General features: G+C 43.1%; 2 protein-coding genes across 3 annotated transcripts in view; both read right to left on the bottom strand.

Annotated features, from left to right (window-relative positions):
- Nucleotides 1–3,087, bottom strand: part of SGSM3 (small G protein signaling modulator 3) — a 29,044-nt gene extending 25,957 nt beyond the window's left edge. The window contains exons 1-2 of one of the 2 annotated variants that reach the window (XM_048301648.1): nucleotides 3,001–3,087; nucleotides 2,162–2,211 (exon numbers count right to left, since the gene is read on the bottom strand). The gene's annotated coding sequence lies outside the window, so the exon portion shown is untranslated. Of the gene's footprint in view, nucleotides 1–2,161; nucleotides 2,212–2,367; nucleotides 2,460–3,000 lie in introns of those variants that run through there. The other variant, XM_048301649.1, reaches the window with a different exon arrangement.
- A 2,324-nt stretch (nucleotides 3,088–5,411) lies between these two features.
- On the bottom strand, nucleotides 5,412–22,321 carry ADSL (adenylosuccinate lyase). The gene is made up of 13 exons (XM_048302086.1): nucleotides 22,119–22,321; nucleotides 17,621–17,824; nucleotides 16,466–16,510; nucleotides 15,560–15,639; nucleotides 13,645–13,816; nucleotides 13,306–13,352; nucleotides 12,827–12,917; nucleotides 11,944–12,013; nucleotides 10,740–10,887; nucleotides 8,788–8,878; nucleotides 7,855–7,944; nucleotides 5,856–6,032; nucleotides 5,412–5,553 (listed from the first exon to the last, which is right to left on the bottom strand). Exons 1-13 carry the CDS (start codon nucleotides 22,272–22,274, stop codon nucleotides 5,467–5,469), a joined length of 1,458 nt encoding a protein of 485 aa, XP_048158043.1. The 5' UTR covers nucleotides 22,275–22,321; the 3' UTR covers nucleotides 5,412–5,466.
- Nucleotides 22,322–26,669: the final 4,348 nt, after the last annotated feature.

Raw genomic sequence — 26,669 nt, 5'->3', positions numbered from 1 at the left:
CATGTCATGCTGGACTACTTAGATCTTGCTCCTGCAGAAATTTATATGCACAGATAACTTAAGAGGAAAAAAAGCAAAATATACAATGATTGTTAACACTTGTAACAAAACAAGACAAAACCTCTGATATTTCCTGATTCTGGGGATCAGGAAGATTTCTTCTCCAGAAAAAAAAAAGACTATCACGTTATGGACTTTTTCTCTCATCTCTGAATCATCAAATACTTCCCAGCCAGCAGTGACTGGGCAGTAACAACAGTTCTTGTAGTCATACTAATACCAATATACTCTCTTCTCTTCAACTATCTCAAAAATGTTGGCAAGACAACATCCTTCTCTTCCCTACCCTGTATCAACAGTAACACGCTGACAAGTGAGATTTTCCCCAGCGCTCCCACATACTCACCCTGTGTAAGCTTTATGTATCAAAACCCTTGACCTTGTGATTAAAGAGTGGCAGAGAAAGAAGTTTAGGCAAGTCTTTGTGTGGCTGAGGACACAAACCTGAAGTACCAACACCTCTCCATCTCTTAAGGGACACTTAGGACACTGCACTCACAACACAGAATGAAGCTGTTTGTTTACCTCCTCCTTCTGGACAGTTGCAAATTCTCTGTATCATATCCATTTGAATTAGGGTAGGATCTAGAATAACCAGTGTGATACAGATCACCAGCAAGGGTCATTGCTGATTTAGCTAGAAGAGCTGTAGGACCACATACACCAAAATATAAAGCATCTGAACTTTACCACTGCAGATAAAGTTGCAATGCTCCTTAGGATTTATTTAAGTTTTCATTACTTCTGATGTGTTGGTGAGAAGTTTGCAATTAACAGTCGGGAAGAGGCATCATTCCAACCATTTCCAAACCAGTTATTGCCTCAAACATGGTATCACCAATTCCTTTCTCAAAGCATCCCAAATACCAAACATGGGAAACAATTTTGCAACACACAAATCAATTCACCAAGAATGGGACTAAGACTGGCAGCTCTCACACAGATCTCTTAACCAATAATCTCTACTGTTACCATGTCACCTTGGTAAGACACATTAATTTTTAAAAGCTAAATATTTTTATTATTTTCTGTTTTTTAAGATTGTCACGGTCCTTTAGAACACTGAGATTGGCAAAAGATCCCATCTTGTGGGAGGTGACAGGTTAAAAACACGGCATAGAAGAAAAACCTAAACAACATTAGCAGAGACCTCTAAAATTGAAGAATTATTTCAGTCCTGAGCAGGTGTGCAGCACTTTCCTCACCTCAACTCTATCATTCCCTGACCAGTGCAATTCCTCCAGAAATATACCCCTCCTCTGCTCCCCTCAGGGATTCCCTTCATCCTTCTTCAGAAGAAGAGTCACTATGAATGACATCCCACTAAGAATATCAAACCACATTATCAAAATATTATCATAGACAGGAATTAAGAAAGGCAGCACTTGTCATTTTAATCTGTTAAATACAGAATAAACATTGTATTAACATGACACAACCAGTCCCCACCCTGACCTCTTTAATTACATGTCATGCCTCTTCTCACCCTCTTCCTTTCCTTTTACTTCATGAATTCTCCAGCCTTTGTTTCTGCACAGGAACAGTCACACATACATTGTGTGAATCCAGAAATAAATAACGAAATTGAATTTTGTGTCAGTGGCTGTTTCTTTCCAGGCAACCACTCCAGACTCTGTAGCAGCTGAGAAACTATTCTAGAATTCAGATTATCCAGCAACTGTATTCTGATCAACAGCTCAGCAAAAGCACAGCAGTGCCCCACTCCTGCTAGCCTGACAGTTCCTTCTTGAGTGATTTTAAGACCTAGTCTTGCACTACTAAAACCCCACTGATCTTAATTCCAGTAAGACTGCTTCGCTCTCCCATCTATTTGCACTAAAGGATCCTCCATTTCCTCAAGACACTGCTATTACTTTATTCCCACTTCCCCCCTTAAAAAAAAAAAAATCACAGCAAGCCATGCAGAGTAGGGCTGAGACATCATGAGAAGGAAGCTATGACACCGCATAAACCCCCCCCACACCAACACTTAAACTGACTTCTTTAGAAGGGAAGTAGCTGCTTAAAATCAGGCATCCCTCAAAAAATTAGGAAGGAAGGAAAGCCGACACATAGGAAATTTTTTCTGTCCCGCCCTTACCAGTTCTGTGAAGAGACATCAAGAGCCGTCCCGGAGCCCACAGCCACTGCCTGCAACGAGATTAAAATCCGCGTGACTGTGGCTCTTCGCTCCCTCAGATTTACATCACTAGGTACGAAGAATTACATCTGCCTCCTGCTCTCCTTCTAACATTTATTACAGCTGACAATCACAGGGCCTGCAGCACGTCTATTTGTGCCCATTACCTAGAGCATACTGCCATATTTCCATCTCTGTTTCGTGACTGTTCCTTCCCCCCAGTCAGACAGGAGACAGACTGTCTCTCCTCTGGGGCACCTCCGAAAAGGCGCAGGCGTGGAGAGCAGATGAGTATGGCAGAGCAGGACCCCCGGGAGTCGCAGCCACAGGCAGGAGAAGAGGCGGGTTAGAGGAGAGGCACGTCCCGGGGAGAGCCCAGCCGGGGGAAGCGGGGCGCAGGGAGAACGTGCCCCGGGCAGCCCTGACGGAGGAGCACAGCGTGAGTCACTCTCCGGAGCCAAACCCTGCGTCAGCGCGGCCGGTGCGCGGAGCCTTCCGCGGGCCGGGGGTCCCTCCCTGCTCCCCGGCCCCGGTCCGGCGAGCGGAGCCGCGGCCGCGCACCCCCGCCCCGCACACAGCCCCAGCAGCGGGGCCGCCCCGGCGGCCTCGGCCCCCGCTCCGTCCGAGGGGGGAGCAGAGCAGGGGGGTGCCGGGGTGAGGTGTGCGCGGGGGTCGCCGCACAGGTGGCGCAACCGCTCCTGGGGAGCCCCCCGGCGCGGGGGGAGGCGCAGGGCTGAGAGCCCCGGAGGGCGAGGGGCGGGTCCCCGCCAGCCCCGGCACGCACCTGGCCCGGCACCCACCTGCTGCCGCCACCGCCGTCCCCTCAGGGCGGGCGCCCGGCCCCAACCCGGCGGCCCCACACGCCGCTGCCGAGGCGCATGCGCGGGATGCGGGCGGCGGCGCGCGGCGCGGCGGGGGCTGTAGGCCGGGCAGGCGCGGAGAGGCACCGGGATGGCGCTGGTCGGCGCCGGCACGGGCTGCAGGGACATGCACCGAGTAGCCCAAAGTGTGATCTGGCCTCACGAAGCTGTCACAAAATCACAGAATCAATTAGGTTGGAAAATCCTCTGAGGTCGTGGAGTCCAGCCTCTGACCGCACACCGCCTTGGCAGCCAGGCCATGGTACTGAGTGCCACGTCCAGTCTTCCCTTAAACGCCTCCAGGGACGGCGACTCCATCACCCTGTCTAATCACCCATTCTGTGAAATTCCCTTAAGGTCCAACCTGAACCTCCCCTGGTGCAGCTTAAGGCTGTACCTTGTCCTGTTGCTGGTTACCTGGGAGAAGAGGCTGACCCCCATCTGGCTACAACCTACTTCCAGGTAGTTGTAGAGAGTGACAACTTACCTAAACATCCTTCTCTCCAGGCTAAACAACACCAGCTCCCTCAGCTGCTCCTCATCAGACTTATGCTCCAGACTCTTCACCAGCTTTGCTGCCCCTCTCTGGACTTGCTCCAGCACCTCAATGTCCTTTCTGAACTGAGGGGCCCAGAACTGGACACAGTACTCAAGGTGTGGCCTCACCAGTGCCGAGTACAGAGGGAGAATCAAGAGCTGTACAGCTGAAGCACTGCTTGGTGACTTCCTCCCAACAACCAAGCAGAGGGGAGAATTAATCTCTGGCTGGTGCCACTGCCAACTCTGTGGGAAAGTAGAAGTCTCCTAAAGAATTTGCGCATCATGCCAGTTTTCTAGGATGACATTTCCTCTCTACCAGTTACTCTTTTTAAAATTTCCAGGAAAACAAGTCCAACAGCTCACAGCTGGCAGCCTCTACCTGACAAAGATTTATTTCCAATGATGAGAAAAGATACATTAGCTGTTCCTCCTCTCCACACAGGGTTGGTTGGGTTTTTTTTAAGGAGGAAAGAGGACCAAAGAAGGAGGACTTATGCATCTGTCTGTTTTCTTTCTTGGCTATCCATTTGAGTAATAGCCTGAAAATTATGAGGGTTCAATTAGAGTTATCCTTTCAAACAGATGGGTAATTAAATGTTAATAGCCCAAGCAAGCAAAATGTTTTAAACACCATCAAACTCACAAATGTTTGAGATATTTTGAATGCCATATTCTAGGGGCAAGGTAAAGCCAGAGCAATCTTGATAGAAGGAGACCACAGCCTGAAGCTTCCCATTACTCTTGACTACTTAATAACGACAAGCCTTATTAAAACCTACAGTATTTTTAAATCCTCTTTCAACAAGGATGGCCTGAAGGACAGCAGGTAGCTTCTGCTTTGCTTAATTCTCTTCAGCAACCACACTTCAAAAATCAAGTAGTCCTTATCGTGTCATCTCTGAGAGTCTGAATAAATAACAGAGGCAAGAGGGAGCTTTTTTTATTGCACTGATGCAGAGGAAATGCTCTGTGATGTAGTAACACTGGAAGAAGAGGTAAATAAGTCAAAGGGAGAAGAGTTTGATCCAGTACTGAATGTCCAGTAAAGCACAGACATTACAAAACAGATCATTAATGTCAGAAATAAACCCAAAGCTCTTGAATTTCTCTGGCATTCAATGAATTTTCATTATCTTTTTTCTTTCCTTATCAGACAAAACTTGTAGTAGAGAACAACTTTCACATGCCAGAGTCCACCTGCCACTCAGTATCAAGTACCTACAGCCAAGGACCACAATCACAGCCAAAACACCTGTTTCTTACCCACACCTGTAAATGCGATTTTCAGAAGCTACAGAGCCACAGCTATAGTATTAAACTATAAAAGCAGCACTGAAGGAGCACCTGTTTGATGAGCCAAGAAGTTCTATGGCTTCTCTCTCATTATTTTTAATATTTTGGCCTATTTGCTCCCCAAGTCACAGTACTCTGAAAGCCAGGACAAACTTTTATCAACTTTTGAGACACGTATGGAGAAAGTTTCAGGGCATGGGAAGAAAGATGAAAATGGGAGTGGACTCAGCTCCCCTTACCTCTGCTCTTCAACAAGTCAGCCCTACACAAATGTCAGGCAGCACCTGGCATTGCTCTTTAAGAGCTGACAGTGCTCTGTAAGGTGCCAATGAAGGGTGCTGTGATAAAGTTACCTTGTCACAATTGGGTGTTTCTCAGTAACTCAGCACACTACAGACAGAGGCTTGACCAAACAGCAGACAAAGAACGAAAAGCCCATCTGGAATCGAGGTGGCTGTAAGCTCTGGGGGTTAAATGTACTGTAGAGAACCAAAATAACATGACACAGTAAATAGACCTGGTCAATAAGGCTTTTATTATCTTCCTGTACCCACACACATTTGCAGACAATAACTAAAGTGCCAGTTCAATTTTCCCACCCATCTGGCTTTGGTATGGAATCAGCACAGGTCGAACCTCCTCCTTCAGGAACTTTGCCACCTGTTCAAGATGAGAAAAATAAAATTAGGAAAAGGGCTTGCCTCCTCCTCCCCACTTAGAACTGCTTGTTTCACTGGGGTCTCTCTTTCACAAAGACACTCAACAGTGGTATGTCCAGGGTCAAAAGTGTGAAGCCACAGGGAAGAAAGACAAGAAAGCCAAGGAAATCAAAAGAGAGAAATGTGTCTTCCTTAGGAGTATGGCCAGAGTTATATAATATGTACACTCTGTAGCATACAAAAAGGATGCAGGAATTAAGTACACATTGCATTACAACCCATAGCCTCTTCCCACTACTTTACCTGTTGAGGAGCACGTCCAGTGAATGAGGAGGGATCCAACAGGCTTTCAAGTTGTTTATGGATAGGGCTGAAGTAAGGATCAGCACGGACACGGGCAATGAAGTCATTATCACCCCCTTCCTGTTTCACAACAGCTGCTGCTTGCTGAGAGAGAACACGAATCTTCTCGTGGCAGTCCTGTAGGTATAGGGGGAAGAAGATGGGAAAAGTAATTCCATTGCTACTGACAGCACATGGTCATCTCACCAACTTGTGTGGGAGGAAAAATATTGAAGTGTATTGCCCTGGACAGTGCAAAAAGACGGCACATTTTGGACTGCAGTCTCACATGCCACTACATTAAAACAAGATTTTCTTCATGCTTTCAAATCTGTCCTTTGAGGCTGAAACAGTCTGAATGTCACATACACTCCCTGTTGAACTATAACATAAACTAATGACACTGGAATCATTTATACTTCTTCAAATTTCCCAAATACTCTGAGTCACTATAGGGTTTTTTTTCAACTGTAAACCATGTAAAACCTCTACAGATTTGGAAAAGGGAAAAGAAAAGAATCTGTCCAACTTAACAAGCAGTGAGACTTTGCAAACTATGGCGTACGTAAGGACATACAGAGGAAAAAAACCCCTTCCTTTGCAATCAATTGGTAAGAACAAGGGAACCCAACTGTAGTCAGGTACCACCTGCAAAATCAGATATTGCCATGCAGTCCTAAAATACAGCCATGTGGTTGCATTTACAGCTATGCAAGAAGCTTCTCCTTAAATGTATTATCATTGATCTACAATTAGGACAAAAATTATCCTGTTTCCTCCATCCAAATATCATTTGGCTTCAGCACTGACCTGCCTCAGGTGAACAGATCTATCTTCTGGATGTTTAGGAGAGGGAGCTGTTTAATAGTGGGGAAGTGAGTTTCTGTGCTATGAGGTGGGAAAGCCTAGAAAATATGCTGTTCCAAAGTTCCCAGCACAGGAAAACAGAACATATGAATGTGAACATGAACACCTTCTACAAATGTACTAAGCCCTATAGGTGTGTAATTAAACAGCACCAGAAAGAAGGCAGGTCAACAAGAGACACAAATGAATCACACAATGTGATTCACATGCTGTGACCCTTAATGTGTTTAGTCAGGAAGCTTACTCACTGACCCACTGACATCAGAGACACAGGGGAAAGGAAAAAAGGGAAAAATATAGTGACTAATATAGTGGCTGATTTGCCACAAGTGTTTCAGAAAACTAGAACTATTCTGCTCAAAGCTTCTATCAAACCCTTTCATTATTCTTGCAAGTTTTAACTTCTGTCCTTGATGTGGAAATAATCATAGAAGGAAAAATTACTATCTAAAAGGTAAGTGAAAATAAGGTGTTTTATTATGATGGAAATTTAATTATCAATTTTGACCTGAATTGTGAAATTAAATGATAAGGAAATATAATCTAATTGTGTCTGGCTTTACTTACTAAGGAAAATATTTAATTACAGTTTGCTTGAACACAGGAAGCCGAATGAAGGACTATAAACAAAGTGGTTAATACACTATACTGAGTTAGGGAAGAATGACACATGAATGAGTGGTTCAGATGGTCTTACTTGCTTTTTTGTTAACAGCACTGATTCATCCTCTTCTAATTTATAAGGTAGCCAACTGCCAACATGTTCCATTTAAAGAAGCTCGGCCTATGTTCCAAGTTCCTTCAAACACTTAAAAAAGGAAAACGCCTACTAGTATCAGCTATAAAAATAGGTCTCCCTCTTCTCCAGCACAGCCAGCTAGATCAGCTCAAACACACAGTGTTCCTAACAGAAAATAGGGATTTCCACAAGTGCTCTCCCCTCAGAGAACAGACCCTGGCTTTGCAGCAGCAGTGTAGTTATAACAACTCCATGGGAGCAGGTGAAGAGCAGAGAAAGGTGAGATAGGACAAGAGCCCAGATACATTTGTTTCTCAGGAGACAAACACCAGGCCGTGAACACTTCATTTATACCTGACGATTGCCCCCAGCCTTCACCATTGCCATGATTATATTCTCTGTGGCCATGAATGGCAACTCCTGCCGGATCCTTCTCTCAATCACCTTAAACACACACAAAAAAAAAAAAAACCAGGAAAAAAAGAAACAGCATTATAGAAAGCCTATAGACAACCAAAAACTTCACAGTGAGGTTTTTTTTTCCTGTCCCCTTGAATCTCTAGGACTGGACAATGGTCACAGAATCACAGAAAAGTAGGGGTTGGAAGGCATCTTTAAAGGCCATCTAGTCCAACCCCCTGCAATGAGCAGGGACATCTTCAACTGGATTAGGTTGCTCAGAGCCCTGTCCAACCTGACTGTGAATGTTTCCAGGGATGGGGCATCCACTACCACTCTGGGCAACCTTTTCTAGTGTTTCATCACCCTCTTTGTAATAAAAATTCTTTCCTATATCATCTAAATTGTCCCTCTGTCAGTGTAAAACTGTTACTCCTTGTCCTATATAACAGGCCCTGGTAAAAAGTTTGTCCCCATGATTCAAAGACAAATTCTTGTTTTGAACTTAGCTCTGGAAATCCAGATATTGAAGTTGATAATACTTAGAAGCCATATCTTGTAAGAGACATTACTTTGGAAAAGATGTAGTAAGTTACAGGACTGGACGAGATCTGTCTAGACAGTATATTTTGCTGCTAAGTTATACAGATCCGTTCTGTAATTCAGAGAAAAATATCCTTTGTGAGAAGTTTTGTATTTACTCTTTTATTGACCTCACAAGAGACCTTTCATGTATGTCCTACAACATGAGAATATGGCAAGAACAGAGTAAAATCCAGAAACCATTTGAACTAACAGATAAAAATGTAATCCTTGGAGTGGGAGCATTTTTATACGCTTTGGCATAGGTGTAGCATTACCAAGGAAGTCCATTATCTCCTGCTTTACCTTTGGATACACCACGAGTCCCTCGGAGACATTCTGCAGCGTACTCAGAATGATGTCAGCTGTGAGGAAAGCCTCAGCCAGACACACGCGCCTACGAAACACACATACCAAGAGCCCTGGTCAGCAACAAAGGCCATGTTCCAGTCCACCTCAGATCCTTCAGGTTCTGTAAATAATGCTGTAAATAGCCTTACTGTGGCCTAACACTGGAACTGTTCTCTTTTTTTTTTTCTTTTTGGTTAGTACAGAGGGAGAGAGAAAAGGGTGAAGGCACACACAGAAAGCTCCAAGGTAATTCCATGATTACACAGATGGGAAACAGGGCAGCAATCTAGAGTATCTTCCCTTGTGTGTTCTGTGTTGAACTGTCTACTACTGATCCTACCCTGCAGGAGTAAGACATGCTGCATGCTCATGCTGTGCTCAGTGGGGAACTTCCAAAGGGATCCATGCATTTGGTGAGGGCTTCCTCCAAGAAACCAGCTCACAGTCACAACCAGCCACAAAGGTAGCTCCTGACAAAAAGGAGAGGAGGGAAGCAAGAGGAGTAGTGGAGACTAAGCTGTATCAGGCAAAATGCTCTGCATCACAGTGCAGCAAACACAGCATCATCCATCTGTGACAGCAGGGCCTGGCCCATTCTAAACTGTGGTCTTATAAAACGTTCTAGTTCTCGAACCTTATGCTACATCTAGGCCCTCCAATTCTATCACAGTGTCTTAAAACAACTTTTCTGGACTGTAGATTGGTTGAACTTTCTCTGGCTTGTTCTCCTTCCAAAACACTATAGCTTTAACAAGAAAAATCCAGGGCACAGATTTTTACAATTCGTTAATGAAGTGGACAAATGAGTCTTTCTATTAGATGAGATGAAAATAAAATTTTAAAAACATTCCAGTACATCTCTCAACACTTGGTAGCTATTGGGAAATAAACACACCATATCAACCAGTATGCAATTTCTTAAATTTACATTGTTTTCTGCTGCCTATGCAACTCTTTTTTCAAAGAGACTAGGAGCTGTGGAGTAAAGTCCCTTTGGGAAAAATCTTTTTTAAAATGAAATTTTATGCAGGTATTACGTTTGTGGAGACATTTTAAAAATAACGTTCTCATCAGCAATCTTAATGCTAATCTACAGCCAAAACTGCTGCTGTTCATTGTTTCACAGGTGCCATACCTTGGAATTATAGAGATTTCTAAGATTCTAAGAGATCAAATTCTGCAACAGAATATGACTTTGAAGCTAAAATGTTTCAAAGGCAGGTACGAGCTTTATGCAGGTTTAGTATTAAATAAAAGATGGAAGCATTGAATTTAATTGCTGTAATTTACTTGATAATAATTGCAGATAACTTCTGCTCAACTCAAAATAATGGTAATGAGGAATCATAAAACAAAGTAAAATTTGCCGAGCAATATCCTAAAGACCTGTGCAGATTTTAATGAAACATTTTTTAAAAAAGTAGAGTAATTATGCTCTTTCTCTAGGATCTGAACTACTTATTGTAAAGAACAACATTTTTCAAAATTAAGATATGTTTGTTTAGATTATTTGGAGGGTTAAGGTATTGAACTATTCTTTAAGAGGCCAAAAAAAGCAGGGTCAAAAAACCACATTCAAAACAAGGAGGAAAATTTGAGAAATATGAGTACTGTAATACTATGCTGTTGAAACAGGAAGACTGTGAAAGCAATTTATTACCCTGGCTTCTGTATCCCTCCCTTTCACTGCTGGTTTACTTAGCAGAAGATCTTGACATTAAAAAAAAAAAGTTTTTATCTCTTGTTACAGAGGAAACCAGTTTGTAGTCTCTAGGTTCTATGGAGACCGTTTTTTGTCAAGGTGGTATCTTGTGGGTTTAGTTTAAAGGCAGTATTTTCTAAAGAGAGCACAGGACCTTTCTGCACAGGGCCATCTGCAATTGCTGCACTGCACAATCTGAACAGACCTGTTGGCACTGTCATCCAGCGTTCGCTCAAACCACTGCACGGCGGCTGTTTGGAGGGGATCCATCACCAGCGTCATCAGGTGCCGAGCGAGGCTGCAGCAGCGCTCTGAACGCATTGGGTTCCTCTTGTACGGCATAGCACTCGAACCTGTCAAAGGAGGAAAAAGGATGCAAACAGGGCAACAGCAGGAGTGCATTCGGCAAGAAGAGATGAAGGTCCTCCCCCAGGAAAGAAAAATGTGTCAGGAATCATAGTTTTGACTAAAGCTTCAAAACACAACAATTTTCTAAGGGCAATATGTAATAACGAAAATGACACTACCACTTTCCCCTTCAGACCAGAAACATCGAAATGTGGGCACAGAAAGAGTGAGAAGACATTTTTGCAATTCTGCAAAATGGAAGTACTACCACATAAAAAGGACAAATAGTCTTACTTTTTAATGTAGTATTTAGCACCATCTCTCTAAGGCTACCCATGGTAATCTTAGCAGTGTTTGAGCCTCCATCTGTTCAATAACGCTGTCCTTCAAAGTCAGATGGTTAGACTGCTGCCTGTTGCTCTAGTGAATGGATATTAAAATCATCCACAGAATGTAGAATGGTACAAGTACTAGACAGGACTAAGGCTTAATTTTCTGATTCAATTTTATACAACTATTTAGGGGATCTGAACTTTCAGCCAAGAGCCAAAACACTACATTTCCTTTCCCCTCTCTAGCAATGTCAGAATCACATCATCGGTATTCTTCTGGCAAGGGTGAAAGGGTCCACCCTAGCTCCATTGTTCCTAATTTGTCTGCTTATAAAGATAAAAATGCTGAGTTGAGCTGAAAACCTACTTTCCAGTCAGCTTCATGAGGACTGGAAAATGTTACGCACTCCTCAGACCCAAGTCTTCCTCTCTAGGCAATGGGACATACATGAGTACTTCTTCACTCCCCCCAAACACGGAAAGTGCACAAATACAACTCTGATTTTAATTACTTAATATCCAGAAACCTTTAGGTAAGGTGTTTTCTTCTTTTTCCTTTTCTTCTGCCCCCCTTTCTTTTTGCTTTAAAAGGACCCAAAATACTAACAATGTCAACTCCAGTTGATTTAAAGCAACTTCTGTCAGTGACATTTCTAAGTTTGTTTCAAAGGCCACACCACATAAATGAAAAGACATACACCAGTCCAGGAAATCTCTCTCATCCCTTACCAATCTGGTCTTTCTCAAAAGGCTCCTCTATCTCCTTCAGGTTGGCCAAAAGACGAATGTCAGTGCAAATCTAGAAAGAAAGCATAAGAAATTAACAAAACAGAACCAAACTGACACACCCCAATACATCTTACTCTTAGTGCTCTTGGAGAATCTTTGCATCTATGTGCAAGAAGTACACTGGGGGCAGTGAAAAATTTGACAAAAAAATTGACACTGCAATCATACTTCCTGGCCTAAAAATGTTTGTCAAGAAAACAAAGAAAACAGCATTAGATGAGAACAGGACTCCAACAAGGGCAAATGTTTGCAGGGAATGGAAGACAGATCAGAAGAGAACACTGAAAATGCATAACAAAATTACTCGGTGACTTGCAAACACATATAATGTGTGCTCACTGAACTGGGAAAAAACCAAAACAGAAGAAAATACCACAGATTACTTCAGCTCAGGAGGAGGAAGAGGGAGGGAACAGAAATAAATCAATGAAAAGAATCCACAAGGATAGAGAGGATAACACCATTATCAGAAAGGCAATTAACTAGGACCAAATGGGGAAATTTAAAAACTCACACACCACTAGGGAAGACATTTACTCTAATGGGATCAATTTAGCATAGATTAGACTAATATCTGGTGTGGGAGTTGTTAACCCATCTTGGAATCTGCTCAGTTAACTTGCTTTATTTGTCACTGGTCTTAAGATCTTTGAGATTTGAGTACCAGGTGTGTACCCAGCGGTGAATTTACACAATCACAAAGAAGACAGCTGAACAAGGAACACCAGTATTTCTTGAGAAGAGCATTCTGCACCACGAGCATGCTCCTTCAAGATCTGAAATCTTTCTCCCTCTTCTCAATGTATGCAAGTAGGGTGCTCACCTTGTGTATAGAAGCCCCCAGACTGGCCAGCACAGCCAGGACTCCAATGTCCACTTTGCGACTGTAAGTCTGCCCTGTGACCATGTAAGCCCTAGAAACAAGCACACAAGTTGAGTGTTCCAGCCAGACACAACAATACTGCAAGACTTTGAGCAAGGAATGACATGGCTCTTGAAGTGGAGGGCTGTCATTCTGCCCTGATGAAAACGACTTTGGATTCAGGCTGTCAATTTCTTAGGGCAGCATGAGATGGGAGAGAGGTAAACAGAGGAAAAATGGACAGCTGTGCTTTGACAGGGAGACAAGTAGAAGTGGCCTATTTAGGAGGTGAAGCTTCATGTGGGAAAATGCAACTGAGAATGGAAGATAGCAAGGGGGAATAAGTGAACAGCAGCACAGATGTCGGTTTGGCAACCAGGGGAATCTGGGCCAACACCACCAGCAGGAGTCACACACTGCTAAGAATGCTTGTTACATACCGCTTAAATCCTGCCTTTGCAGTCACTAATCTGTCCAGTTCTTCAACCTTGGGATGAAGCGAAAAATAAGAGTTCAAAATACAACTCAGGTAAGGTCAGCAAGAGCAAAAATGATCCTTTGCTTTTCTCAGTTTACTGTCAAAAAATCTTTTACTTTCTGTGAAACATCCCTTCCCAAATGCTGCTCACTTTCACACAGAGCCTTGTCAGTGAGCCCCAGAAGGATCACGGTGCCCTTGTAAATTTAATGCCAGAATCTCAATGTTCCCTCAAAGAGAACAGCATTCCAGAACAGAAAATAGCTAAGACTAAGTCTGCACCCTGGGCTGTCTGACGTACTTTACTATGGTCTCCCTCAAAGAGCTGCAAGAAGCTGGCTTGAGTGCCCGTGGTGCCTTTCACACCCCGGAAGCGCAGGTCATCCCGAGCCCGCTCCAGGCTCTGCAGGTCCATGCACAAGTCCTGAATCCACAAGCAGCAGCGTTTTCCCACAGTGGTGAGCTGGGCAGGTCTGAAAACAATCAAGAAAACAACATGACTCATTGAGGATTTGCACAAGCATCACACTTCACTGCTGAGTCTGACATTAGGACCTCCCTACAGATTCATCTCGACTCACTTGAGCAGAAATTAACAGGTTTTGTCTTAGGCAGAAGGATGGACCAGTGTCAGCAGTAAATGGTACTGAAGATGCAATCATTCCTTTCAGGAATTAGATGGAATTACCAGAAAACAGCAATTTCATGTCCATGTGCCAGGCGGGCGCCCCCTGCCGGCCCACAGGGGCTGGGACATACTGGGAGCGCATCAGTCCCCCACCCCAATTCCGCTCACCTAAGGCACGGGGGGCACCCTGGCTGACTTACAGCACTGGTGTGAACTTCTCAGCACAGAAACATCTGCATTCACTTTGTGATTTTAAATGATTCCTCTCAGGAACCATTCCTTCTTATTTATAAAAATGTGTTCCTCAGCCTCTGGGCAAACACACTTCAACAGTGCTGTCAGCCAACACTTCTTGTAAGACCTCTACCTTGGAATAAGTAACTGCAAGCTTCAGCTACACTTCAGTCCACCTGAAAATGCTTTGAGGCAAAAACAGGGGTGTTACGCAGAACCCAGAAATAGAAATATTTCAAATTATCCACAAACTCCAAAGAAAACCTCTATACTACTTCAAAAAACCATACACACATGAAAAAGGTGCTCCTGACTAAGTTCAGACATAAAAAGGAAGCTTGTAAGATCTGGAAGCAGGGACAGGCGATCCAGGAGGAATACAAAGACACTATTCCACACTGCAGGGATGGGGCAAGGAAAACCAAAACCCACCTGGATGAATTTAGTGTGGGATGTGAAAGGCAACAAGACAGGCCTCTGTAAGTACAGAAGCAGGAAAAAGGAAGGCTAGGGAAAACATGGACCTAATTGTAAATAGAGTGAAGGCTCTGCTAACAAACGACACAGAAAAGGCTGAGGCATCAATTATGATTTCACCTTGTATACACTTCTTGAATACTCCTCTGTCCTCTTTCCAAAAGCCAAAATAAAACCAACACAGATACTCCTCCAAAAAGCTGTAGAAGAAGAGGGCCCTAGGACTAGAGCTGATGGAACTGACACTGCATGTACAGCAAGACAATTAATCAGAGACCTGACCTTTCACTCTCCTTTGGGAGAAATGTGCCAGACACAGAGCCTGACACGACCTGTGCGCAATTTCCCTGCCTCTTCTGTTCCTGTATCACTGGGGTAGAAGATCCAGGCTTACCTCATGGTGTAGTTTAATGCTTCTGAAAACAGTCTTCATGAAGCAGGAGATTAAACTACCCCAAGAACAGAACCACCCAGATCTCATTGTCCTTTGACTCAGTATCTGTAGTAACAAGTAGCCATTAGCAAAACTTTCTAGGCTGCGGCAGAAAATAACTTAGAGAAAAACAAAGAAAATGTGACTGGAAGACAGGCTTAGAGCAATCCCCTGTTACAGTTTCTCGAAACAGCCCAGAATATGCACATCTGTGTTTGCCTGAAAGTCATCCTTTACAAAGCTGTGTTGAAGCAACTGCTGACAGCAAGTCAAAGCAGCAGTCCAATTTCCTGAGACAAGCCTGGATTCAGGCACATACGCTTTTTCTGAACCACCAACTGCCACTGGTCAGAGATGGGAAAAAGGATGACAAAAGAGCAGTAGCAGGTCAATTTAATCAAAGCACAGAGAACAAAAAGAAAGCAAAGACTGATGGCTACTTACTGGTAGTGAGTGAAGCCCAAAGCAGGCATGTCAGCATACTTCTCAGCAAAGTCGGCCAGCCGGCTGATCACCCTTGCAAGCTGGTGGAAGCAGGAAGGATAGAAAAGAGGTGGAATGAGACAGAAAAAAAACCCCAAACAACACAGCAGAAGTTAGCATGCTTAAACACAACATTATGAAAAAAGGGGAGGGAAACAACTGTGCAGGGAGGGACAGTTGTGCAGGGAGGGACTTTGAGGGGCAACGGGGCAGCCCTCTCCAACTGATGTAGAATGTAGAATATGGTGTGTTTCAGTTCTTCAGGGCATACATACAATTTCTGCTTGCTACGAAACTCAAGCAAGAGCTAACACAAGTCATTGGACTTGAGCTCAAACTAGTCTAATCTTCATGCCCAACCTAATCCTGCAGTTAGTTCATCCTTGGTATTTTCTTTACTCCTGGAATTGGTCAGAAATAAAGTTGGTTTCGGTATAATCGACACACATACAGTCCAGGGCAAATTGGATGCCAACTCATTCAGGTCAGATAGACACCACTGCACTACACTCCTGCCATATTTGACCTCACAAAATTTTATTATATAGTTTCTTGAATGCTGACACACTCCTAAGAATACAGCTAAGACTAAGATGATCCTGAAAGCAATACAAGTGCTTTCTGAAACTAGTACCTGTGGCACAGATAAACAAGGAGAGGCTTGTAATTCCCACTGTGAGCAAAAAAGCTCTGGGGAAAGACCTGAGAAAGGAAAGGAAGGGAACTGTTCACTTTTCTGAGAACAACCCAGACAGACAACTCCTCCTAGCTTCCCACAAAGGTTTAGGAAAATCCAAGTTAAACACAGGCTATGCACAGGACATGAGTGCTCCCCAGTTCTGAGACACTGCAGAACCGCCTTCTCACCTTGGGTAGCAGCAGGTTAAACCCATCGCGGAGGACAATCAGATCCTGAAAGAAGCAAAGAAAAGAACTTTGGGCCATGTCTAAAGGACCAGATGTAACAGTTTCTCTCAGAGAGGACACAGATCTTGCTTCGTAGACTCAAAAGTCTCCTCTTAAAACTTTCTTAAAGCTTTACTCTCCTTCTTGTAATAGAACTTGCACTGAACTTGCTTATGACAAAAATGCTGGATCCACCATTGCTCCTTTTATACTGTCCATGGAAAGTCATAATGAGTGGTGGAAGGCCTTTTCCACCAAGTGCCTATGAATGATTATTTTGAGGTTCTTGGGACTGCCCATGGAATGACAGACTAAATCATACCGTCCCCAGTGGAAAACACAGGCAGTGTAGGCTAAAGACAGCAGGAGGGTAAGTGGACTGATGAGGCACCAGTCATCTTTACTCCTTCTTTTGTGACTGAGGTACAGCTGGGCACAAGTGTCACAAGGAAGGTGATATTACCCAAAAGCAAAACAGGTTTGCAAAGAAGTAGAGAAAAAATAATCACACAGCAGCTTCTCATGCGACAAAAGCAGCTGTGAAGTTGCAATGGCTTCAACAGTGGAACAGAAACATATACTGAGAAATGAGGCTTCTGTTTGCACTCTGTTTTAGATGAGGTTTTTCACAAATATTTTACACTTTTATAGAATGGTAGTACTTCCTTTTTCACTTAACACTGATCCATTCTCTTTGTTTTCCCCTGAATTACGCAGGGGTTCCAAGAACAAATTGAAAGCTCATGGATCTTGTTTTGTAAGTCAGTGACCTCTTGTCCCAGTGTTGTAACTGATAAATCACACAGTTCACATGTTTCTTCGTGTGCTTACAACTCCCCTCTTATCTCCTTGAGCATTTAACACGCGAGCAGAGGTGAGGGAACAGTTTCCAGATAGATCTTGCATCACATCAGAAGAAAGAAGGCAAGTGGAGCTTGCCTTCCTGGGGTAGCCAGGTTAGGGAACTGAATTAACTTCAACAGTAAAATTAACAATAATGTCCGAAAAATCCATTTAATATTTTATAAAGAAAAATTTATAAAGAGCTCTAAAATAAACAACTGTAGCTTTGTTTTGCCCAGCTCTGCAGGCAGGAAACTGGAAATATTATATTACCGTGTTATCCCCTACATAGCAGGAAGTTGCTCCAAGGTGAATGATGGCTGCAGCTTTCGGACAGCAGTGGGCAAAGGTGTGCACATGGGCCATCACATCGTGACGCAGCTTCTTCTCTTCCTCTGCTGCCATCTTGAAGTCAATGTTGTCCAGATTTGCTTCCATCTCCCGTATCTGCTCATCTGTGATAGGAAGCCCAAGTGACTGCAAGGGGAAAAGAACTTCTATTGCTTTTTCTCTTTACCAACAAACTGAGACAGAAGCTGTTTAAATAGTTTACTCCCGTATGACATCTCCCAGAAGCGTGACAATTTGGTATAATTGAGCTGTAACAGCAAATGCTTTCATTCTAGGGCTCTCCAGCCTTTTCCAATAGGATAGGACAGTGTTCATTCTTAGATGTTCCTCTTGGGCTTCATACTTTCCTCAATCACGTAACATTCCTGTGAAAACTACAAAAATTAAAACACATGGGGAAAAGTGATATAAAAATAGTATAGTTTAAACTTCTTTTAATGAAGTTTACCTTTTGGGTAAAGAAAGATCCAGCTACCATGTGACTAAATAGCTTGTGTCAGGAGAAACACTCCGGACCACAACTAGACCTACACAACTGTAAACAGGGGGCTTAGAACACATGGAAAGGTATATATGTTTTATATATTTGTACCTTTTCAAAAGTCCTGAAGTACCTCATCTCTGACTGAATATGAAACCTTGCGAAATCAATTACTTGATCTGGAAGAAGGAGATGAATGCTCCTAGTTCATGTTTGAGACTAATTGCTAGAGCTTTTCAGCAAGCTGACTTAAAAGCAAAGATATCCAACCACAAGATTATACACCGGTGTAATTCTTGCACAAACTAAGATGAGAAATAGGTCTTTTCCTGATGCTGAGAAATTAGAAGTCTCACAATGAACTTGGCATTACTGCCTTTTCCAAATTAAAATTGTATTGTCCTGTGCATCAATAATGAGAAACCACCAACCAGGAGGTTTCCAGGATTCAAAGTATTTCAAAAACTGGCTCTGTTCAGAATCAAACTGATTGAAAAAATGTTTTGCAGACATGGAACCTGGAACTGAAGAAGACAGCAGGTGAAGCAGACGTGTCAAGATCCTCGTCAGATAATTAGTACCCAAATTTATTCTGTTCCAAGCATATACATGACTGTGAGTGTCCAGCTAAACGAGGAAAAGCACCGGGCCCCAGACTGCTGCCTTTGAGGTGCACTGATACAGACTGTAACTGCCTAAAAGCACAGGCAGCTCAGCAGGGAATACACTCTTGTGCCAAGATTAAAATCTCGTGCCTTGCTCAGATATCTGTGATCCTTTGGAAAAAGCTGACCATAGTACAGAGTCATATAGACAGCAAGGAAATAACCCCCCAAAAAGGGATGACTGGACGCAGAACACATGCAAGGTAGGGTAGTGCCAAGACAAATGATGTTTTCATCTGTCCACAAATGTGTGAGACCTCTTCCCTATGAGCTTTTGCTGACATTGGCAGTACCTCAGAAAGCAAGCAATCGAACGTCCTTCAAACCCATGTATCTAAGAAAACCAAGTAGGAAAACTACACGAAGGAGAGAACACAAGGTTTTCCCAAAGCACCATAGGTCAGTGATGAGCTCTCTGGACTGTGCTTTTAGGGTGTCATTCCCTCGAGACTGTCCCAATATTTTGATGTGCCACTCTAACAGCTACGGCTGTTCATCACTGTTCCTAAAGGATGGGGCAGAGCAGGCAGATGACATGGCACAGCTCCTGCACACAGAATGAGAACACTGGGTTGCTCATCATATAAAGAACAGAAAAATATTGAAAATTGAATTGGACAGAAAAAATAGATGGAGGGTTACTATAGGAAGAGAGAAAACATTTCTATTTCACATGTGCAAAACATATTGTAAATCAGTTTGATGCTGCAGGATGTCAAAGCTACTTCTACAAGAAGGAAGAGCTCCAGGAAATTTGTACTTAACTTTCAAATACAATTAACTCAAGAATTCAAGATAAAAAGTGTTAACAGAAGAATCATAATACAAACGAATTTATGCAAAAAAATTAAACTAGAGTTTTGGGATGGGTACAAATTCAGCTCTTAACCCAAACTTTAAATACTGTCAGTTGGGAAAAAATAAGCTTTTCTTACTAATCGCACACTTTGCTAAGCCTGCTCTTTGAAACTCCTGCTATTGCCTGCTGAAAGGAGCAAAACACTGTATAGACTCTGCCAAATTCAGCTTCTACTGAAATAATTCTTCCATTCTTATCTCACATATTCCAAGTGGACCACTTGAAAATTTCACCTATTAAGTAGAGTGAATATTGAAGCCATCAGCCTGGCCCCGTACTTTACCTAAAATTTTACCACTAAGTTGCATGTCTTCTCTATTACTACTCTCTGCAACTTTCAGAAAACCTATGATTAGATCTTCCTAGATCTGATTTATCAGAAGACAAAAGTAAGTATTGCCATTGGCCACAGTTCATCTGTTACTGTTTGGTTTTTAATGTATCTGAAAAGATACACTATGTATCTTCAGTAAGAATGACTGAAGAAGCAACATATGAACATCCTGGAAGTGAGGATATGTGCTGCAGTAAATTGCCATAGTTCATTTATTACCTGGTATTGGAATTGGTATTCTTTTTCATAGAAATACTACGCATCTTCTATAAGGAACCTAGAGAAACTGCTTGTAACTAACAGATCACTGACAGAGGTAACAGGTGGTAGAAGTAGCTGACTCTTCCTCCTTTAGTCCAAAGCTGACATTAGATTACAAACTGCTCTGGAATGAGAAGACAGATAAAAATAGTAGTCTCCCTCTTCCCACTATGAAAAGAGAGCTCAGGAAGTTTTAAGACCTGTCTCTACTTTCTGGGAACAAAACTCGGGGGCAGCAATGGGAAGCAGAGCAAGGGTCAAGAGATGGGGTAGCCCCGAATTCAGGGCTTGGGAGTGGAAACCTAGAAATATCAAACTGGTTCTTTCAAGCAGATTGCTTTCTCCTATTGGGCAACTCAACGTATCCTGCTCTTGAACAGAAGAAAAAGTGATGATTATCTGCTGGAATTGATATGACTACGTTTAAACTGTCATGTTTCCAACATGCAAAGCTCCTCAAGCATGCATTCATGGTATTGGCACTTCCTGTGCTAGATAAGATTTGCAGCTTTCTCACTCCAGCATCTAAACTGTGACAAAACCAGGCATGTGGTACTTCAGAAGGTGACTCCTGTTTAGCACAGCTGTGTAAGTACATCTTCCGCTTCTGAAACATCACATTTGGTCCAGCATATTATTGACAAAGCTGCTGTAGTGACACGATCCTTCATGGAGAAGGAACAAGGTAACACTGTGCATTGCTTGTTCATTCTCCAGCATAGTGCTTCTCTACCCTTGCACTCACAGTAACAGACAGACCTAGTGCTTGAATTTCTTCCTAACAATCCCAGGGCTTTGAAAACAGAAACTGGACCCTGTACAAAGTAAACGGGCACCTGTTGAGTCTGAAAGGTAAAGCCATTCTGTCAGAAAGTGGGTCGGTTTTGTGACTTTTTTGAGGGTTTTTTTTTTTTTGGAACACATTACAGCTTTTTCACTGTCAAAAACCTGGTAAGAGTCACAAGGAATCAAGTTAGTGCATCTTAAAACTGACTGTGTCTCAACTAAGATGTAATAATGACTGTACATGTATCCCTAATTAGGACCACAGTCCAAGTCAGAAGGTTTAGCTTAAACTACACGTTAAGAAAGTTAACTTCATATACTCTACTAACACAACAGCTTGCAATCAAATGGACATGCTCTCAGTTGCTGCTTCCTAACAGTTGAATTAATAATACACAATAGCCAATCTTTTGTGGTATTGCCTACCAGAAACATCACAACTACTCCTGCTCACTTTGGCCAAAAGTAAACTTATCTCGGAAAAAAGGGTTATCTAAAAACAACTGCAGATGCAGGGGGTGGTCCGGTTGGCTCGGACTGACAGCCATCGGATTGAACGGGACAGTGCACCTCATCCGTCACACCTCCTGGAAAGCAAACAGCCGAGCGCTTGAGAAGGACACCGATGTTTGCTCAAAGGCGAAGCCTCACCAAAGATTGCTTAGCAAAGCTTTTACAAAACCAATTTTATAGTGCAGGCAAAAGTGCAAGGGGAGGGTACGAGGCGAGAAGAAGTGATTTGCTGAGGGGCGACAGGTACGCGGAGGATTGTGTACAGAGGGCTGGGTAACCCTGAACTCGCACACCCCTCCATCCCCCGCGCCCCCTTCCTCCCTGGAATACGCCACGGAGCGCCTGGAAAGTTGCTCTGGTCGCTTCCCCGAGGGTAGCTCCGCGAAGGTACGGCCGACTCCCGCCGGTTCCCGGGCGCTCCTTTGCCAGAGCCCTTAAGGGAATCGGGACGTGAAGACGCCCCGGCACCACGCTCCCCCCATCCCGGGCCGCTCTGCCCTCAGCGCCCGTCCCGCCGTTACCTTCTCAGCCTGGGCGAGGTAGAGCCAGAGGCGGCGCCAGGTGCCGAACTTCTTCCTCTCGCTGAAGTTGAAGGCCATCTCGGCGCTGGCGTACCGCGACACCAGCGGGGAGCGGTACCGCGCCATCGCGTCCTCCTCCTGGCCGGGGGCCGCCATGGCAGCGGCGGCAACAGCGGCGCAGGGCAGTGGCGGGCAGCGCGCGGGGTAAGGGCGGGCAGAGGCCCCGCCCCGCCGCCCTCAGCGGGCCCCGCCCCCGAGCCCACGGACGGGCCGGCGCCCCCCCGCGCTCGGAGGCCAACGCGGCCTGAGGGGCCCCGACACGGCCGCGGGACACAAAAACGTGCAGGAAACACGAGCTTTAAATGCTTAGCAGCCAAACACATTTATTAGTCTTTTTTTTTTTTTTTTCCAGGAACCCAAAAATAGTTTGTAGTTATAATGTAAGCAACTGAGTTGCACATAATACAATCATATCTTTCAAAAAAAGAAAAAATAAAAACGAAAAAAAGCTGTTTAAAAGCCAAAAAAAAAAAAAAAAAACAAAACAACAAAACCTTCAGAAAACTTATATAAGTATTACACCATCTCTCAGTTTCAATGAAATGACGACGACTTAATTCCTTATTACTCTTAACTTGTCACACTCCAATAAAACATCACCCTTTTGTTTGTTTTTTTTCTTTTTTTTTCCTTTTTTTTTTTTTTTTTTCTAAATCCAGCATGAGAAATACAGTACCTGCTATGGCAAAAATACACATAAAATGCAACATTTCAGCTTATTTGTACATTAGTAGAGTTTAAACATTTTATTGGTTTTTTTTTTCTTTTTAAGTGAACCAGTGATCTTAAGTACCACTATACTAAAAGTAAAATAAAAATATAGAAAAGGAGGAAAACGGGGCAGCCAGCCTTACAAGAGCACCTTCTAAAGTGCTGAGTTTCTGTGTCCATGGAAAACCCTTAGGAAGTTCAAACATTTCTGAAAATATGGGATGAAAATTAAGATGAAACCTGGATATGCTAGACATTTTGTCATCTCCTCTACATTCTCCCCATTTGTCCTGTAATTTTCTTTACTGCACACTGTAGAAGGAGGAAAGAAACCAGAACTATGGTAAGAGTTTAGTAAAGGAAGCCATTTCAAGTATAAGAAAAAAAATAAACACTTACAGGTAACTTGCAAATAGCATCAATATACACACAGCCACTATTTTTATTATTACAATGTCTGCTTCTGAGGGACAGTGTTTCAGGCAAGAGGACTTTAGCTGTACCTTCCTGTTACCTATTTATGTGCAAAGTAGAAAAGCTGCCTTTTCTAATCCAGCCATATTGGACATCATTGATTTTCTATTCAGCCATCTCGTCCCTCCATTCCATAAGGAGAGAAGAAGGTGGCATTATTTTACCAAGAAGACTAGATGAAATGAATCTCTTTCTCCATTCCTCTTCCAGACACACCCTTCTCCCATTACTTGTTCGCAATGAAGAGAAACTTGCCAAACTCCTGATGCCCACCAGTAGCCAGTTTCCTGAACAGGTAGAAGGCATTTACCTTTGTAAACATAATCCCTTATGTTTGTGGAACTCAAAGCAGCATTTCACACCTCCAGCCGAGCAACGGAGATGAAAATAGATCAGAACGCTCCCCTGTCACTGCTTTTCCTCCTCCCCTTTCCTCTTCCTCACCCAGGAAGATTACATTTGGTTACTTTTGTTAGAAGGTGGGGGTTTTTTTTGGTTCTTTGAGGAAAATACTTAGCATTTAGTTCAAAGTAAACATTACAGAATTACCATCATCAGTTATACTGCTGTTCGTTCTGCTTTCTAGACGAGAAAGAAAAAGCACTGTGCATTAGATGTTCTGCAGGCTTTAGAGCAGATGCAGCAGAAAACCAAGATACCCGTGTGTGTAAATCCCACAGGCGCACATGCATCACTTCAGCTTCTTTCTCTGCAGAATCACTGTATACACTTCACCTTGATTACTGGCAGAGATGGAGAGGGTGGCATAGGGCAACAGTGGAGAGATGTTCCTAAGGCCACAGGGAGCAATGCAGGACAGAGAGGACCAGGGAGTGTCAGTCAGAAAGGTTTCAGGTACAGAAACCATATTCTTGATATTTCAAACGCCAAATTCCAAGAGGCATGGGCTCATATGCACATCCCTGAGACGCACATCCAAGAAAGAAGAAACAGCGACCATGTGATTGAGAGGGGAGAAAGTAGCAGAGGTTCCCTGACAGCTGTGGGATTTACCCATTGAAGACCTCTTCCCCCACCACCCTCCCAGACACATTCTGGGAGAGCTGTAAGGCATATACACAAGCAGCATCTACTATCATTCTCTCTGTTCCTACGTTGTATTGGCAGGTGATGGCTTCTGTATATTGTGGACAAGAAGAGACACTGCATTTGAAGTGTGACTGGTAACACACTGAAATTAACTCAGGGAAGGACATAGGAAGCTACTCTGCCCTTTATCCCTGGAGCAGCAGCATAAACTGGCCAGGTTCTTCATCTTACAGTCCCCGCTCTGGAACTACAACACCACCACCTCCCCTTCCTGATGGCAGTAAAAGATGTGTCTGCTTGAAAGATGACATTACCAAAACCGCCATTTAATGGCAGGGAGAAGTACACAAACTTACTATGATTTGGTGGTCTCGTGAAAGAAGCAGCAAGCTCAAAGTACTTCAATTCTGAAGCTTATCTAAAAGTACTGGAGACACGTGACCTGTAGCAACTGGCATAACTATATAAAGAAGAGAAGAAGGAAACAGGCATAAAGACTGAGGAGTATGAGTAACTGAATCTCTATCAAGTTCTATCATTTAGGATCTGAGTGTCTGATGGCTTCAGTAATTAAAAAAAAAAGGGTTATCTCCCTCCACACAAGCAACAATGTAAAAAGAACTAGCGATCTTGCTGTGAAAACCTCATAATACTTCTATCATGCTTTTTTCTTTAAAGCACTTGACAAACATTACTAGTTGATCCTCACAAAACCCCTGTGAGGTAGGTAAGTATTATTAACAACCCCGCTTTACAGGTGAAAAAACAAAGGCAAAGTAGTTAAATGACTTGCCCAAGGCAAGAGAAGAGTAATGGCCAATGTCAAAATTCAGGAGTTTCAGGCTTCCGGACCTGTGCTCAAAACCACTAGTTCAAATATCTTTTTACAAAGGAGATAACAGATGGAAATAAAAGCCCATCAAGTGTAGAAGAAGAGCTAAGATTTAAAAAGTTACATCAGAAGGGGAAATGTACCACGAGGTATTTTTGTGAATGAGTTTAAGCTTCAGATTTTTCTTTTTTTTTCCTTTCTGGTTTTTTTTTTTTTTTTTTTTTTTTTTTTTTTTTTTTTTTTGTTTTTTGTTTTTTTTTTTTTTTTTAAAGGCATTCTGACAGAGTGGAACCCTGGTAAGATCACATCTGCAAGGCAGGCACAGATGCGAGAGTGATCATCAAGTCTATTACTTATTACAGTACTGTGAATGTCAACAAAAATAAAACTGCTGCATGAAAACACTGAATACAGGCAGGATCATCTCTCAGTTTATGATATTACACCTAAGATAATGCCAAGGATAATGCAGATACCATGGTTCACCATGGACAAAGGAAAAAGTCAAGCCAAAAGGTCCCTATTATAATGACAGAGAGAGCAGTGAGATCCACATTTTTCTGAGGAGACTCTTCCTGGAAGCTCAGCAAGCTTCAAGGAATGCACATAATTCACAATGATTGCATTTTGGAGATGTGGGGAAGTAAATCCTTTTTAACGACCATTACGATATCACCTTATAGAAAAATTAGATAGTTTCTTTTAAACAGAGAGGACCTGGTCTACAGATCAGTCTACCTTCCCTAAAATTTCACACACTGTCAACATTAGTGCTAAGTCACTGGCAGCAACACCAGACAACAAAACACCGGTAGCTGCTGATGTTGAAAAAAACACAGTCCTCATAGTTGGGCTTTGATCAGCACTAGAAGGTAAGTACCATCTCCACCATCTTGCCCACAGCTGCACTGTCACTGGATGAACTGTGCCAGAAACAGCAGCAAAGAAATTTTTAGGGACAAGGAAGTATAGATATCAAGGCCAAGCCATGTTCCAATTCTCCTGGAAGAGCACAAGGACTGCTGAAATGGAAAACGAGTAATAAATCCAAAAAAACCCAGTGCCTGCGGCAGTGAGTTTCCAGAGCTTAACAAGGGCCAGAGCACAGGAGGTGGTAGATACTCCCCAGATAGACCTGGTGTCCCATTCATCCTTTTGGCCCTGGCTTAACACTGTGTGGCTGAAAAATAGCCCTTTGCAAGGCTGAGAGCTGATTTTTGTTTTGCAGCCAACATTAGTTATTCAAATCTCTGCCCAGTTATCTATTGGCCAGCTTCTGACAAAACAAAGGTTCTTATCAGTTCCTTCTTAATTCATAGTTATCACTTCCCCACTTCCCCAAACTATAATGGATATGCCATGGACACAGAAACTCCTAACAGTTTAGCAAAGTATCTTTGTCCCCTACACCCCCTTTGCAGAAT

The sequence above is a fragment of the Corvus hawaiiensis genome, chromosome 4 (assembly GCF_020740725.1).
Source record: "Corvus hawaiiensis isolate bCorHaw1 chromosome 4, bCorHaw1.pri.cur, whole genome shotgun sequence".
In the NCBI taxonomy this organism is placed as follows: Eukaryota; Metazoa; Chordata; class Aves; order Passeriformes; family Corvidae; genus Corvus; species Corvus hawaiiensis.
The sequence above is the reverse complement of the archived record's forward strand: the minus strand, read 5'-3'. Positions and strand labels throughout refer to the sequence as shown.